The 14417-nt window shown below is 43.9% G+C and overlaps 1 protein-coding gene across 1 annotated transcript in view; it reads left to right on the top strand.

Moving 5' to 3' along the window:
* LOC133441392 (phosphatidylinositol transfer protein alpha isoform-like) overlaps positions 1 to 3430 on the top strand; it is a 31905-nt gene extending 28475 nt beyond the window's left edge. Inside the window, exons 8-12 of the mRNA XM_061718629.1 lie at positions 1506 to 1583; positions 1724 to 1834; positions 1983 to 2105; positions 2730 to 2787; positions 2878 to 3430. Coding sequence (XP_061574613.1) covers positions 1506 to 1583; positions 1724 to 1834; positions 1983 to 2105; positions 2730 to 2774 — 357 coding nt within the window. The 3' untranslated portion in view covers positions 2775 to 2787; positions 2878 to 3430. The remainder of the gene's footprint in view (positions 1 to 1505; positions 1584 to 1723; positions 1835 to 1982; positions 2106 to 2729; positions 2788 to 2877) is intronic.
* The last annotated feature ends 10987 nt before the right edge of the window (positions 3431 to 14417 follow it).

The following is a 14417-nucleotide window of genomic DNA, read 5'->3' as shown; positions in this document are numbered from 1 at the left end:
CTGGATCTGTGAGTCTTTGTTCACTAAGATGGTTGTAAAGACTGGGTCAGCAGCATCTTTCATTTCCTTCTTAATGAAAGAGATACTTAAGCTAAGAGCGACTCTGGGAAACGCGATTTTCTTTCACAGGCTCCTTAAGAAGGTTGGAAAGAAGTCTTTCGCTGTTAAGAACTACTTAACTGATCTGGGAAACCCGGCCACTGTCATTTGGTAGATGCTTTTCTCCAAAGCGACTTACATCTGAGGGGAGTACCGGTAATTAGGGTTAGGGCCCAAGGTGGTTTATCTTGTGGCGCTTTTCCACTAGTACCTACTCAGCGCTTCTACTCGCCACGCCCCCGTCTTGTGCTTTTCAACTACGAGCCAAACAGATACTTTTTCTGTACCGAGGCTGCCGAGGTTCTGAGCGTGCTGGATCTGACGTCGGGAGTCAGCACGAGAGCGACTCGCAGCGATTTTATTATACAACGTCTGTTTGGTGATCCAACTCTGAGGTGCAGATGTTCATAAACCTGGTGGCTGACGAGAGAATTAAAAAAGGGATGTAGACAGGCTGTTTTACTCTCAGCCGCTTGCGGCTCCAGCTGATTTCTGATCAGCGCCGACATGAACAAAGGGGTTGCGTAATCGAGTACGTCACAGCAGCTTCACCCCAACCCCCCAACTTCTCACCCCAACCCCCCACTTCTCACCTAGATGTGGAAAAACAAACGAGGACAAAGCGGGTGGAGCCGGGACGAGGCGTGACGAGCCGAGCCGCGCTGAGTAGGTACTAGTGGAAAAGCACCCTTGGTTGCCATTCTGGGGCTTGAACCTGGTCCTCCAGACCTACGCCCTGCTCTGTAGCCACTAGACTACCACTCCCCCGATCTACTGGTTCCAGCACCCGTCTAGCACACTGTCTATGGATGAGTGATCGAGTGGTTGACTGAACTGGGATTTTGTTACAAAATAATGTTCATGTTGTTGACCATCATTGAATGTTGACTGTTTAATATAACCTGCTGCAGATTACACAGAAAACAGGATACAGTGTGCTGCCCTAGTTGCTCCTGTCTCTACCAAAGTGTCCTTGGGCAAGACACTGAATCCCCAGTTGCTCCCGGTTGTCAGGCCAGCGCCGTTGTAGCCGGTGTGTGTGTGTGTGTGGGTAAATGTGGAAAGTGCTATATAAGTGTAAGCCATTTACCATATACACAACCCTGTTGTGTACTCTGGGATGCCTCTGTGTCGTCCCCTGAGAGGTCAAGATGTCCACGGTACTATTAAATCACAGATGCAGATCAGACTAGAATCATCCAGCTTCCCCGTGTTTATCTCCAAGCAGCTTCACATCCTTCTCCACCATCTAAAGCTTGTTACTATAAATTATGCTGTAAAGACATGATTAAAAAGGGTGCTTTTGTGGTACTTTTACCAAAGCATGCAAGAAACATTTTACTAACTCTTTTTCTCCCAACTTTTGAAAAAAAAAAGACAATGATATTTTTCTTTTAATTCTATAGGACTACAAACCCGATCAGGATCCAGCCATCTTTAAGTCAGAGAAGACGGGTAGAGGGCCTCTGGGACCCAACTGGAAGGTACTACCCATCCACTTGCTCTTTTTCATGACTCCCTTATGAAGGAGGAACAAAAAGATTGAATTTGAGAGCACAAAGGTTTTTTTCATTTTTTTTCAGTTTTGCATTTTTATTTTCTCTGTACACCTGTGTTTCTGCAGGAAGAACTCGCCAACAACCCTAACTGTCCACACATGTGTGCCTATAAGCTAGTCACTGTGGAATTCAAGTGGCTGGGACTACAGAGTAAGATGGAAAACCTTATTCAAAAGGTAAAATATAAACATGTTTTCTTGTTTTGTATTTTTGGATAACACGTGATTTACTTATGGTTTATATGATTGGTTAAAAATATGAATGTCTGCACAAAGCAAGGAATGTGTGCATTGACTTCACTCTCTCACACCCCGGTGTGTCCAGGTGGAGAAGCGTTTGTTCACCCACTTTCACAGACAGCTGTTCTGCTGTATCGACGACTGGATTGATCTCACAATGGATGACATACGGCGTATGGAGGAGGAGACCAAGAAAGAGCTGGATGAGGTGACTAACGACTACTTCTGTATCACTACTGTGGATGGAAGCAGTGATGACCTTTGTTCAGATTTTTCGTTGCATTCCATCAGCAGCAATATGTTCTTCATGGGTTGATATTTTTCCTTAATCTTAACCATTTCGCAAAAAATATAGGCATCTTGTTAAAACAGTAGTTCCTGCATTGAAATTATAAATACGCAAGCGTCAGATTTGCTCGATGAAATGTTGCACACGGAATTCCAGGAACGACATGTGAACAAGGAATTCAGCTAACAAGCCAACATTTTAACAAACAACTAAATATTGCAACAATCTGTCAACTCCCTAACTACCCAGCTTGCCTGTGTCACAGATTTGACATTATGAAAGAAACCCTTCTGGACTTGCAAGCTAAGCTAAGCTACTTGCAAGTATGAGAGACAATGCGTTTTTTCACTGGCATACATGAAGCCCTTTTGAACAATGACAAATTTATTTAAAAAATGTAGCAATCGCTGTGGGTTTGAGAAATATGCACATTATTAAGTAAATATTTAGTCATGGTGCCAACACTTTGATCTCCATTTCACTCCCCCAGCAGAACACTGTATCTCTACATGGGTCTCACTTATCTCTTTTTCCATGTTATAGATGAGGAAGAACGATGAAATTAAAGGGATGTCAGTTGATGAGTAATGGAAGTGCCTCAGTGAGTATAAATTATTGTTTAATGAGATTAACTATTTATTTGTTTTTCATCCGAGTAGATCATTCCTTTTTTATCCGTCCAACTCCTCAGGTCTCTCTGAAACTGGCGACTTGGACTGCAGCCAGCTCAGAATATGCTCACAGGACTTGGCTGGAACCACAACTGTTTCTAAGGCATAATCAAAAATACAACCCTTAAATCCTAATAAAGAATTTGCTCTTAATAAGAGCTCGGTATTGTTAAGCAATTGTGCATATTTATGCTCTACATTTGAATACAACTGCAGGTTCTTTTAGTGTTGTGAAAGGGGCAAGCTGAGACATCTGTCTTTCCTATAGATAAAATATTCTTGTTTATGTGGGTCTGCTGGTACTAAATGTTGAAGCATTAGGGCAAAGGTGAGGGTAGTTTACAAAGCAACATTATGTAATCTTTTTTTTTTTAGTATTGTTGGAATTTATACGTTTTGTTCACCTTCTATAGGTGTTATGAATAATAAGCAATTTTGGACATATTTAAAATTGACTGGCAAATGAATAATCTCTTTCTCAAAGGCGTCTTGTCATGTATTCAATTAAATTATCTGGCCTTTAACATTAGTTGTGATTATGCAGTATATTAAAAGCAATTCAGTTTTTCTTTGCTTTCTGTGTATTAGTATTTATACGCTTTCATATTGCACAATATCATAATTAAGTCATGCAATCCACCATTACAGCAACAATCTCTTAACAATAAAAGCACAGCCACACACAGGTTAATTAAGAAGTGTGAATGATCACAAAAGGATTCTGAAATGCAGAGACAGTTCTAGAGTCTCTTGGGGCCCTAGGCAAAAATTCAACAAACTAATCAACCTTATATAATAGATAATCTGACACCAAGGAAAAAAAACACATTACTTTTTAATAATGCAAATTCATGTTGTTTCAGAATAAAATATAAACTACTGGAACACAATGCACAATTATATGCACCTTAGTTTTCAATTCAATTCAACTCAATTTTATTTATAGTCCAGTCAATCTGTGGTTCGACCCAGGGAAAATTGCAATAGTAATCATTCAAGGTTTTATGTGATCCTTAGGGACATCCAAATATTATATTAAAAGTATACCATTATATACTTAGTGGATCAAGGTAAATTCAGGGGTTGAAATTTGGGCCCTTCATGCCATAGCGTAATACAAAAAAATGATACATCTCTACTTCTGAATATGCTATTTTCAAATAATTTATGTCTACACATTGGTTTTCTATGGTGTTTTTTCACATACAACCATCAAAAATGACCTGTTCTGAATGTATATGTGCCCTTTGTGGCTACCCTTAAGCTAAAATTACCTTTTTTGAATCCAAATAAAGTCAATCAAATTAGGTCATAAACGGTTTATTATCATTGAATCTTCTGCACCATCCAAATTTGTCTCAGTAAAATATTTTTCCATAAAAACTACGATACATATCAGCACAGACTGAAACCAAATGAGACCAAGCTTGACTGTAGGCCTACATGTAATATTTACTCTATGTCCTCATCCAAATGTTGTGCTGACATATTCGCGCACACACCTCTGCACTCTGAACAGGCTAGGGAGCAATCAAGTCCTTGACGACGGCATTTGCAATGCATAGTGCCACAACCTGACTTGCAATTACAGCACACAAGCTCCAACAACGATTGAGGAGCAGGGTTCTGGTCTGAATGGACAGGAATGAGGAATGAATCTTGGATCTTCCAGCCCCATTCCTCCGGTGGTAGTGAGTTTCCCATCCATTCCTGGACTTGATGGTACACTCTGAAGCTGTGAAACCTGGCAGAAGAAGATGTTGGTGGCAAGTTGCGAGGGTGGACAGCTGTTTTGCTGTCAGTCACCTTAGCGTAGAAACGTTTCAGCCTGAGGTCATTAAGAGAATCTGTCTCTCCACCTTTGTATATTAGCATCATTGCCCTTTCCCCTGCATCAGCAATTTCGTCTTTGGTAGCAAATTGTTTTTGAAAAATGCTGGCCTGTACTCTGAATGAGTCGTTTTCTTGACTCAGACGCAAAGATACCCCTTTCCCAACTCCAAACACTCTGGATGTTGTATCACAGCCAAGCATGACATGTGCAAATAAGATGTTGCTAACATCCTCACCAAACACATCTCTCGCATGCCCAATGTTCAAAAACCTGCGTCTTGGCGAAGGCAACTTCCTGGGTTCAGACATGAAGTACAGCTCTCCTTGCTGATAGAAGTGTAGCAGAAGAATGAGGAGGTCAGTGTCATCTCCCACAAGGACAGTTCTTTGTTTCAATGCTGCTGTCCCTGTTGTTTGAACTATAAGCACATCTGCATCTCTATGAGCATTGTGAACATCAAACCCTGCAAGTTTTAGTCCTTCCCCCAACAGGTTTATGAAACATTGTTTGTTGTCATTGTTTGACAGAAATTCCTCCTTTTTCAAACTCAGTGACATAGTTGATGTGAATGAAACCTTCCGGCCAGTCTTTGGATTCCTCCTTCTGTGAGCACCATCTTTCGTAGAAGGCTGGCTGCTGTACTCAAACACGATCACCACTGATTGTCCATAATGTTTTTGAATGTAAACGATGTAAGTATCTACTATTGCCCCGTATGTCTTTCCTATCTCCCAGGGTATTCGGTGGAGGAGGGCCCCTCCATCTAAGTGTCACAGGGGTGGTTCAAGTCCCCAATTAAATACTTTCGAGGGTGAGCAGCGCTTAGTAACCCACAACAAAAAAACAGGAGTGCAGCAACAGACATTTATTGCTCCAAGACAGTTATAAAATCAGGGGTGGGGGAGTCACTAAAAATAGAACTGTTTCTAAAATGGCCAATCCATAAAAGGTTAAAAAAGGTTAAAGATGAACAGTCTCAGTCTTTCTGGGCTCACTGTCCTCCAGTGCCCTCTCAGTGCCCCCTCCCTGTTGGCCCACGCCAACAGGGATCTCCGGTCCGAGTCCGCCGGGGCTCCCCAACCACCTGGGCCCCCATGGGCCTCTGTACGTCAGTCCATCCACTCTTGTTCATCAACTCTCGTCCCTCATGGGCCTCTGTCCGTCCGTTCAATCTCCCAGCTTGAATGTCTGCCTTGAATATATAAGGGGAAGGAAACCCTCCCCTCGTTCACCATTGGTCTAGGGGGGCCAGCCTGCAGTGGTTTATTGGCCACTGCAGCTGTCTGTCAGGATTCAGTTGATTGTGTTCAGCTGTGTCTAATCAACTCAAACAAAAGGTAATTGCATGTCAACTCAAAACACAGAAAAGGTTACATTTCAAACAGTAACTAACAAAACAAAAACATGCAAATAAAATGGTTAACACAATTCCAAAACAATAAACAAACAATTAGACACAACCTGGCACTCAGCATGACATAAGACATACAGGATGTCTCTTTCTGGTACATCATCATGCGGCACAGCGTTCCATATTGCTTTTGCGATTTTGGGGTTTGTTCGCTGGGAGAAGCACTGTTTTTGTCTCAAAGAGGGCAGGTGGATACCCGCAGAGCTCATACTTAAATCTTTAGAATGGCCTGTGGATCCTACATCAGACTGATCAGAAACTGGTTCATCTGGAGTTGTCACATTTTGTGTTTTTTCACTTTCATCCGCAATAGTACCATCTTCAGTCAACTCTGACACATCCTTCAAGCCAACAGCGTAGCTTGCCAGGGCGGGCAGGTTTACTTGAAAGGTTTTGACTGCCAGAAGGGTGTTCAGTGCCCCATCAACCAGGAAATGACCTCTTATGGCCCTGGCAATTGATTTTCCTTCAAGCATTTTGGGCACAGTATTTGGTGCATTCAAGGATTTCTTCCAATCCAGAGCCTGACATCAAATGACCAATTGTGCCAAGGAAACTCATGAGCACATGGAATCTACCAAGTCGGAGAACAATAGATTTCAGTGGTCTGCCAGGTGCTTCACTTTCAATAATTGTCATCGCTTTCCACCACAGTGGTTGATCAAAAGTTAGAATTGGAGTGACCTGGTAACGAGTTGCGTGATCATGAATGAACTGGAGAGCGGAATGAATGCAAGTCAGATCTCCTGGATCCATGTCAATCATGGGTAGGAAGATGACTGATGACTGACCAGGATGATCTCCGGTGTTGAGCATTTTCATCATTCCAGACCATCCAGGCCTCGAGCATTTGCCAAGCAGCAAGGACAGCTTCCAGTGTGTATCAGCAGCTGTCTCTCTATTGTCTTCAGAGTGCTCTTCAATTTCACTGTAGGTAAGGTCTTTAAGACCCCCAGACTTCTGTACATATTGAACAATGTTAATGCGTCCAACATCTGCTAGGTCTTTTGCTGTCACCTTGATACGTGGAATGACTGAAGCTCGTTCAATTTTGGGGGTGATGCATGCAATAATTCCCATGCCATGGAATGTTCCATGGCCATCAATTGTTCTGATATTATGGTCAACATGTCTGCAACATATTGCATGAAGTGTCCTGGTGTGAATCCATGGACCTCAGGTTTCCGTGCTACTGCAGCACTTCTTTCGTACATCTGTACTTCTGAATATGAACAGCTAGCTAACATAAAGAGTAAGCTAAGCTGGAAAAATGAAAACTGGTGATGATTATAAATATGTTTTATAGTACTGAGTGGTAGAAGTAAAGAAATGTCTGACTTACAGGAGGTCAGCCCCCAACGACAGTCTCTGCCAGATTCACACACACGCACCCTGCCCGCGGGTCTTGTGCCACTGATGGGGGTCAGTGGGGGGTCATGGTAAAGACTAAACATATCTCTCAGGAACAATCTTAGATGCAGATACACCTATTTTAGATGCAGATACAACCATTGGAGCAGTCTAGCACAAACTTTGAGTGTAAATTTTGTAAAAAAAAAAAAATTAGGTGTTGGGCTAGTAATATCCAAAAGGGTATATGAGGTATATGATATTAGAGCAGGGTCTGAAAATTATTATATTAGTATTAGTATTATTGGAGAGATAGACCCCAAAAACTTAGGAAAATACACTACACATGTCAAATAGGTGTACAAAGACCCTTCTATATTAACAGAATTTTACCCAGACCAGGTCACTTTAACATGTTGAAATGTTGCTTTTGACATTGAAAAAAAAGCATGTTCCACTAAATCTGTGAAGGTATACTTTTAATATATGATGCAGGAGGGTATTTGGACCAATAACAACTATGAAACATTACTATTGCAATTTCTCCTGGGTTGGGCCCTTTTTTGAGTTAGATTGACTGGACTATTATATAGCGTCTAATACAAGAGATGTCTCTAGATGCTTTCCAGAGATCCAGAACATGAACATAAACCCCTGAGCAATTATTACATAAACAATGGCAGGTAAAAACTCCCCTAGTGGGAGAAAAACCTTAAGCCAAACAGTGGCAAGAAAAACTCCCCTTTAGGAGGAAGAAACCTGGACCTGGACCAGGACCTGGATCATAAGGGGGTAGAAACCTGGACCTGGACCTGGCTCATAAGGGGGGGCCCTCCTGCCGAGGGCCAGACTGGGGGTCGGGGACGTCAGCAGCACAGCAGGCAGGTGGAAGCAGCAGCGGTATACATTTTCAAATTTTTTTGCCAATGAATTCTATAACTTACAATTCTGAGCGAGACAGTTAAGTTTAACTGTCACGCAGTATATAAATATTAATCAGGGCTGCTGGAAAAACAAAAATTCTCCAATCTAGACGGAGACTGCAGACAGAGATTCCTATCTAATGAGGGGCAGTTCAGGTAGTAGTGGTAGTAGTAGTAGTAGTAGTAGTCGCGCACCCCCCTGATTGGTCAGATGTCCAGTGCTGTCAATCATTGCGCGGTCAGATTAGAGGTCTCTTTTCTCTCCTCCACCTCAATACTGCGTGTTCTGCATTTAGGGAGGTGACTATCCAGACTGAAACTGAATGCATATAGACTTTCAGTAATGAATCAGTTGCATGCAAGTGGGTCAGAACATACACCCAGGTGTCTTGATGCAGGAATGACACGAAGTAAGGGATGCACAATCATTTTAGCACCAGAAAATGATGACTAAACCCTACATTTTTGTTGTTGCGACACCAGAGCTAATCTTTCAGGAACAAACTATGAGTTTGCACACTCTGTACCCAGTTCATGGCAAATATTTCCATCATACACACACCCACACTCACACATATATATAAATACACACCACTGGCCATATACACCACTGGCCCTGCCTCCTGGCTTTGTGCACTTGTCCTGCTCACCTACATGATTCACACATACATTCACTTAGGTCCGAGGGGTTGGGGTGTCCGGGGCGTGGCATACCCAGAGCCGGATTAAATAAATGGACTACACTAGGCAGACTGTGATTTTTGGGCCCCCCTCCATCGATGTTATTTATGAATTGAAATCTTAAACTAGGCAGCACGGTGGCTTAGTGGTTAGCCCTGTTGCCTCACAGCAAGAAGGTCCCCGGTTCGACTCCCAGGCCCGGCATGGGCCTTTCTGTGTGGAGTTTGCATGTTCTCCCCGTGCTTGCGTGGGTTTTCTCCGGGTACTCCGGTTTCCTCCCACAGTCCAAAAACAGGCATACTAGGTTAATTGGTGATTCTAAATTGCCCGTAGGTGTGAGCGTGAGTGTGAGTGTGAGCATGATTTGTGTGTTTATATGTGGCCCTGTGATGGACTGGTGACCTGTCCAGGGTGTAACCCCTGCCTCTCACCTGAAATGAGCTGGGATAGGCTCCAGCAGACCCCCGTGACCCCCGTGATAAAGCGGGTATAGATAATGGATGGATGGAATCTTAAACTTACCAAAGTTGCTAATAAAAGTTAATTCACATTTTACATAGCATAGTCATAGTCAAGTTGTTTCTTTGTATTCAAAAATAAGTCATGTGTTGTATATTAAACAGTCTATCAGACTATTTTTTGATTTTTATTATTTATACGTTATTACACCGCTCTATTAAATTATCCTTATCTTATCGATTGCGAGTATCATTGTTAAGGTATTATTACCAGTAAATCACCAATAGGTGTCAGCATTGCTATGTAAACAGAGTAAAATAAGATAAATGTTTTAAGCTATTGCATTTTGCAGAAAATCTTAATTAAATGTGTTGATTAAATTGAATAGTTAAATAAGAAGTCAAATCTACAAAGACCAATAAAATTTGCAGTAAGACAAAGTGTGCTGTAGTATGTATGTGTATGTGTATATGTATGTATGTGTATGCGTATGCAGAGCCGTCTGGGAGATTTGCAAGGCCCTGTGCGAAATGGCTGGGGGGGGGGGTCTGCAAAATTTTTGGGTTTTTCAGGTCGGATCGGGTGTCTATATGCGCAATTTTTACTCTTCAATTAGCAAAATACTGGATACCTTATCCAGTATAAGGGCGGCAGTAGCTCAGGTGGTAGAGCGGGTCGTCCAATGATTGGAATGTCGGCGGTTCGAATCCTGCTCTGTCCCAGTTTGCTGCCGTAGTGTCCTTGGGCAAGACACCTTACCCACCTTGCCCCGTGTGAATGTGTATGAATGTTGGTGGTGGTCGGAGGGGCCGTTTGGCGCGATATGGCAGCCACGCTTCTGTCAGTCTGCCCCAGGGCAGCTGTGGCTACAAATGTAGTTTACCACCACCAGTTAGGATGTGTATGAATGAATAATGATTTCTGTAAAGCGCTCTGGGTGCCTTGAAGGGCGCTATATAAATCCAAGTCATTCTTATTATTATTACCTTCCCCTGCCTCATCACCATCTGGGCTTGCCTCGACGCGGGGCCCCGTGGCTGCTTGAGACCCGGTCGGATCAGTGATTTTTGTAACAAATATATCAAACAATCCTTTCAGAGAGGCATTAAACTCTTCCATTTTCTTTCGTTTTTTTTTTTTTTCATCCCCTGATGGAAATTTCCTGAATCTGTCTCGTTCTCTCGACATTGTGTGACAGTTTGTTCCAACTCCACCCGTCTGGATCAGAGCAGCTTGTGTCTGCGCTTGGTCTGATCAGTTGTATTGAACAACAGACACGCGCATCATTGCACATATATTTATTGATATGCACAGACTAGTACACATTTAGGTCTGTAATGGAACATGACTGATGATATTTATAAGGGAAAAAAAAACAAAAAAAAATTAAATAAAAAACGGCCCCGTGCACACCCCTTGCGGCGGCCCTGTGCGTATGTATGCGTATATATATGTATGTATACTAAATATAGTAATAATGCACATATATATATATGCCTTAGGTTTTTACCGGCATGGTATTAACCATTAAAGGAGCATGAGGCAGGATTGAGGCAGGATTTATGAAAAAAATTAGTATACGTTTTAAGTTTTCTAGTAATAATGTCAGATCAGAATCAGAATCAGAATCAGCTTTATTGGCCAGGTTCGAACATTGTCCAAGAAGGAATTTGACTCCGGTAATTTCGCTCTTTGGTATTAAAAATAAACAATAAACAAATAAACAATAAACAAATGTGGAATTTCTATGTACAGTATAAACATTTTAAAGGTGCAGCAGTTTGAGGTTATAAGTATAACCTGTTTACAATTTTAACAGTCAAAATTATGCAAAAAATACAAGAAAAAAATTATACAAAAGAAATACAAAGTGAGAGGTGCAGCAGAGTGAGGCAGACATGATTATTAAAGAGGGTGCTAGATGATTTATTTATTTTTTTGCACGTGTTTGGTTACTCTGAGACTGTTATTTGTGAGAGTTCATCAGAGCAACCGTTTGTGGGAAGAAACTGTCCCTGTGTCTTGAAGTTCTGGCGCACAGAGCTCTGTAGCGCCGTCCAGAGGGGAGGAGTTGGAACAGACTGTGTCCCGGGTGTGAGGGGTCTGCAGAGATTCGACTTGCCCGTTTCCTGGTCCTGGACCGGTACAGGTCGTCGATAGATGGGAGGTTAGTCCCAACTATCCTCTCTGCAGACCTGATTGTCCGTTGCAGTCTGTGCCTGTCCAGTTTGGTGGCTGATCCAAACCAGACAGTGATGGAAGAGCAGAGAACAGACTGGATTATGGCAGTGTAAAAGGTGATCAGCAGCTGCTGTGGCAGGTTAAACTTCCTGAGCTGCCACAGGAAGTACAACCTCTGCTGCGCCTTCTTTCTGACGGAGTTGATGTGGGTGGTCCACTTCAGGTCCCGGGAGATGGTGGACCCCAGGAACCTGAAGGAGTCTGTGGTGGAGACAGTGCTGTTGAGGATGGTGAGGGGGGGGAGTGGCGGTGGGTTTTTTCTGAAGTCCACTGTCAACTCCACAGTCTTGAGCGGGTTCAGCTCCAGGTGGTTCCGACTGCACCACTGGACCAGCTGTTCCACCTCCCGTCTGTACGCGGACTCGTCACCTTCCCGGATCAGGCCGATGACGGTGGTGTCGTCCGCGTACTTACGGAGCTTCACAGAAGAGTCCCCTGAGGTGCAGTCATTAGTGTAAAGGGAGAAGAGCAGTGGTGAGAGGACGCACCCCTGGGAGGCGCCAGTGCTGATGGTCCGGGTGCTGGATGTGATGCTCCCCAGCCTCACCTGCTGCCTCCTGTCACTCAGGAAGCTGGTAATCCACTGACAGGTGGAGGCAGGCACGATGAGCTGGGTGAGCTTCTGGTGGAGGATTCCGGGAGCGATCGTGTTGAACGCCGAGCTGAAGTCCACGAACAGGATCCTCGCGTAAGTCCCTGAGGTGTCGAGATGACGCAGGATGTGGTGCAGTCCGATGTTGATTGCATCATCCGGAGCAGCAGGGGGGGAGGAGGGGGATGGTGATGGTGGAGCCGCAGGGGGGGAGGGGGGGATGGTGGAGGTGGAGCAGCGGGGGAGGGATGGTGGAGGTGGAGCCGCAGGGGGGGAGGGGGGGGATGGTGGAGGTGGAGCCGCAGGGGGGGAGGGGGGTGATGGTGATGGTGGAGCAGCTGGGGGGGAGGGGGGTGGTGGTGATGATGATGATGATGGTGAGCCGTTGGCCTGGTCATCGAATCGGCAGTAAAAGCTGTTGAGCTGGTTGGCGAGCTTGAGGTTGCCTGCAGGGCGTGGAGCTGGTCTTTTTAACCCCGTGATGTTCTGCAGGCCTCTCCACACAGTAGAGGGGTCAGGGTTGGCAGAGAGGCGTTTCTGCAGCCGTTCGCCGTAGGATCGCTTTGCTTTCCTGATCTCTCTCGTCAGTGTGTTTTTGGCCTGCTTGAACAGGGCTCGGTCGCCGCTCCTGTAGGCATCCTCCTTGTCTCGGCACGGTTTTTTGAGGTTCGGTGTGAACCAGGGCTTGCTGTTACTGTATGTGCAGAATGTCTTGGTCTGCACACACATGTCTTCACAAAAACTGACGTAGGATGTCACAGTGTCAGTCAGTTCATGGAGATCTGAGGCCGCAGCTTCAAAGACACTCCAGTCCGTGCCCTCGAAGCAGGCCTGAAGCTTCAGCTTTATGACGGTGTAACAATGGTCCAGGGTCTGCGTGTCCACTTTTTCACAGTCTTCACTACAGGCTTAGAGGTTTTTAGTTTCTGCCTGTAGGTAGGGATCAGATGGAGCAGACAGTGATCCAAGTGTCCAAGAGCTGCGCGGGGAACAGAGCGGTATGCGTTCTTTATGACGGTGTAACAATGGTCCAGGGTCTGCGTGTCCCTGGTGGGACACGTGACATGTTGCCTGAATTTCGGGAGTTCGTGAGTGAGGTTTGCTCTGTTAAAATCCCCCAAAACAATAAAGAGTGAGTTTGGGAGTTTTTTCTCCAGGTCTGTTATCTGGTTGGCCAGCCGCTGCGTGGCTTCAACTTAAAAGGAGCCTCATGCTCCTTTAATATGTGTGCAGAATTTTTTTTTTTTTTTTTTGTCCCTCTGTCTGGACCCCTCCCCTGTCAATCGGGCCCTAGGCACATGCCTAGTTTGCCTTTGCGTTAATCCGGCTCTGCAACCGTGCCACTAAATTTCACAGAGATTGAGATGAAGATGTTGTGGATGAGGTGGAGGCAGGAAAACCACATTATTTGGTGGTCACAGTAGTGGCATCACTAACAAAAATAAAGCGCCACACCCAGCCAAGCTGCTTCTCGTTCATGGATACAACAAGATACTACAACTACTCCATTTAGACCCAAGTCCACTTTCACACCAAATGTATGTAATCACACCCTTAGCACCTTCTATAGAAAATTGACGTATGAAGTGGATCAGCTTTTTGCATCTAAGAAGAAAAAAAAGGAACACAACTTGACAAAAGAAGAAACAGAGGCATTGAAATGGCTGTCAACTAATGAAAACATCATAATAAAAAGAGCTGACAAAGGAGGAGCTGTGGTCGTGTGGAGTAGAAACCAGTACATCGCAGAGGCCATGAGACAGCTGGATAATCGTGAGTACTATGAACCTTTACTGTCTAACCCAATAGAACAAATGAAGACTGAACTTATGGAAATACTTTCACATGCTAAAAAAGAGAAGTGGATTTCACAAAAAGAATATGATTTTTTATTTTGTAATAGCCCCAGAATTCCCTCGTTCTATATGCTTCCCAAAGTGCATAAGAACCTAGAGAATCCACCAGGAAGACCTATAATCAGTGGGAACGAGTCAGTTACAGAACCAGCTTCTCAATTTGTTGATTTCTTTATTAAACCATATGTTTCAGAACTTCCTTCTTTTATCCAA

The sequence above is a fragment of the Cololabis saira genome, chromosome 4, assembly GCF_033807715.1.
Source record: "Cololabis saira isolate AMF1-May2022 chromosome 4, fColSai1.1, whole genome shotgun sequence".
NCBI classification, from domain to species: domain Eukaryota; kingdom Metazoa; phylum Chordata; class Actinopteri; order Beloniformes; family Belonidae; genus Cololabis; species Cololabis saira.
The sequence above is the reverse complement of the archived record's forward strand: the minus strand, read 5'-3'. Positions and strand labels throughout refer to the sequence as shown.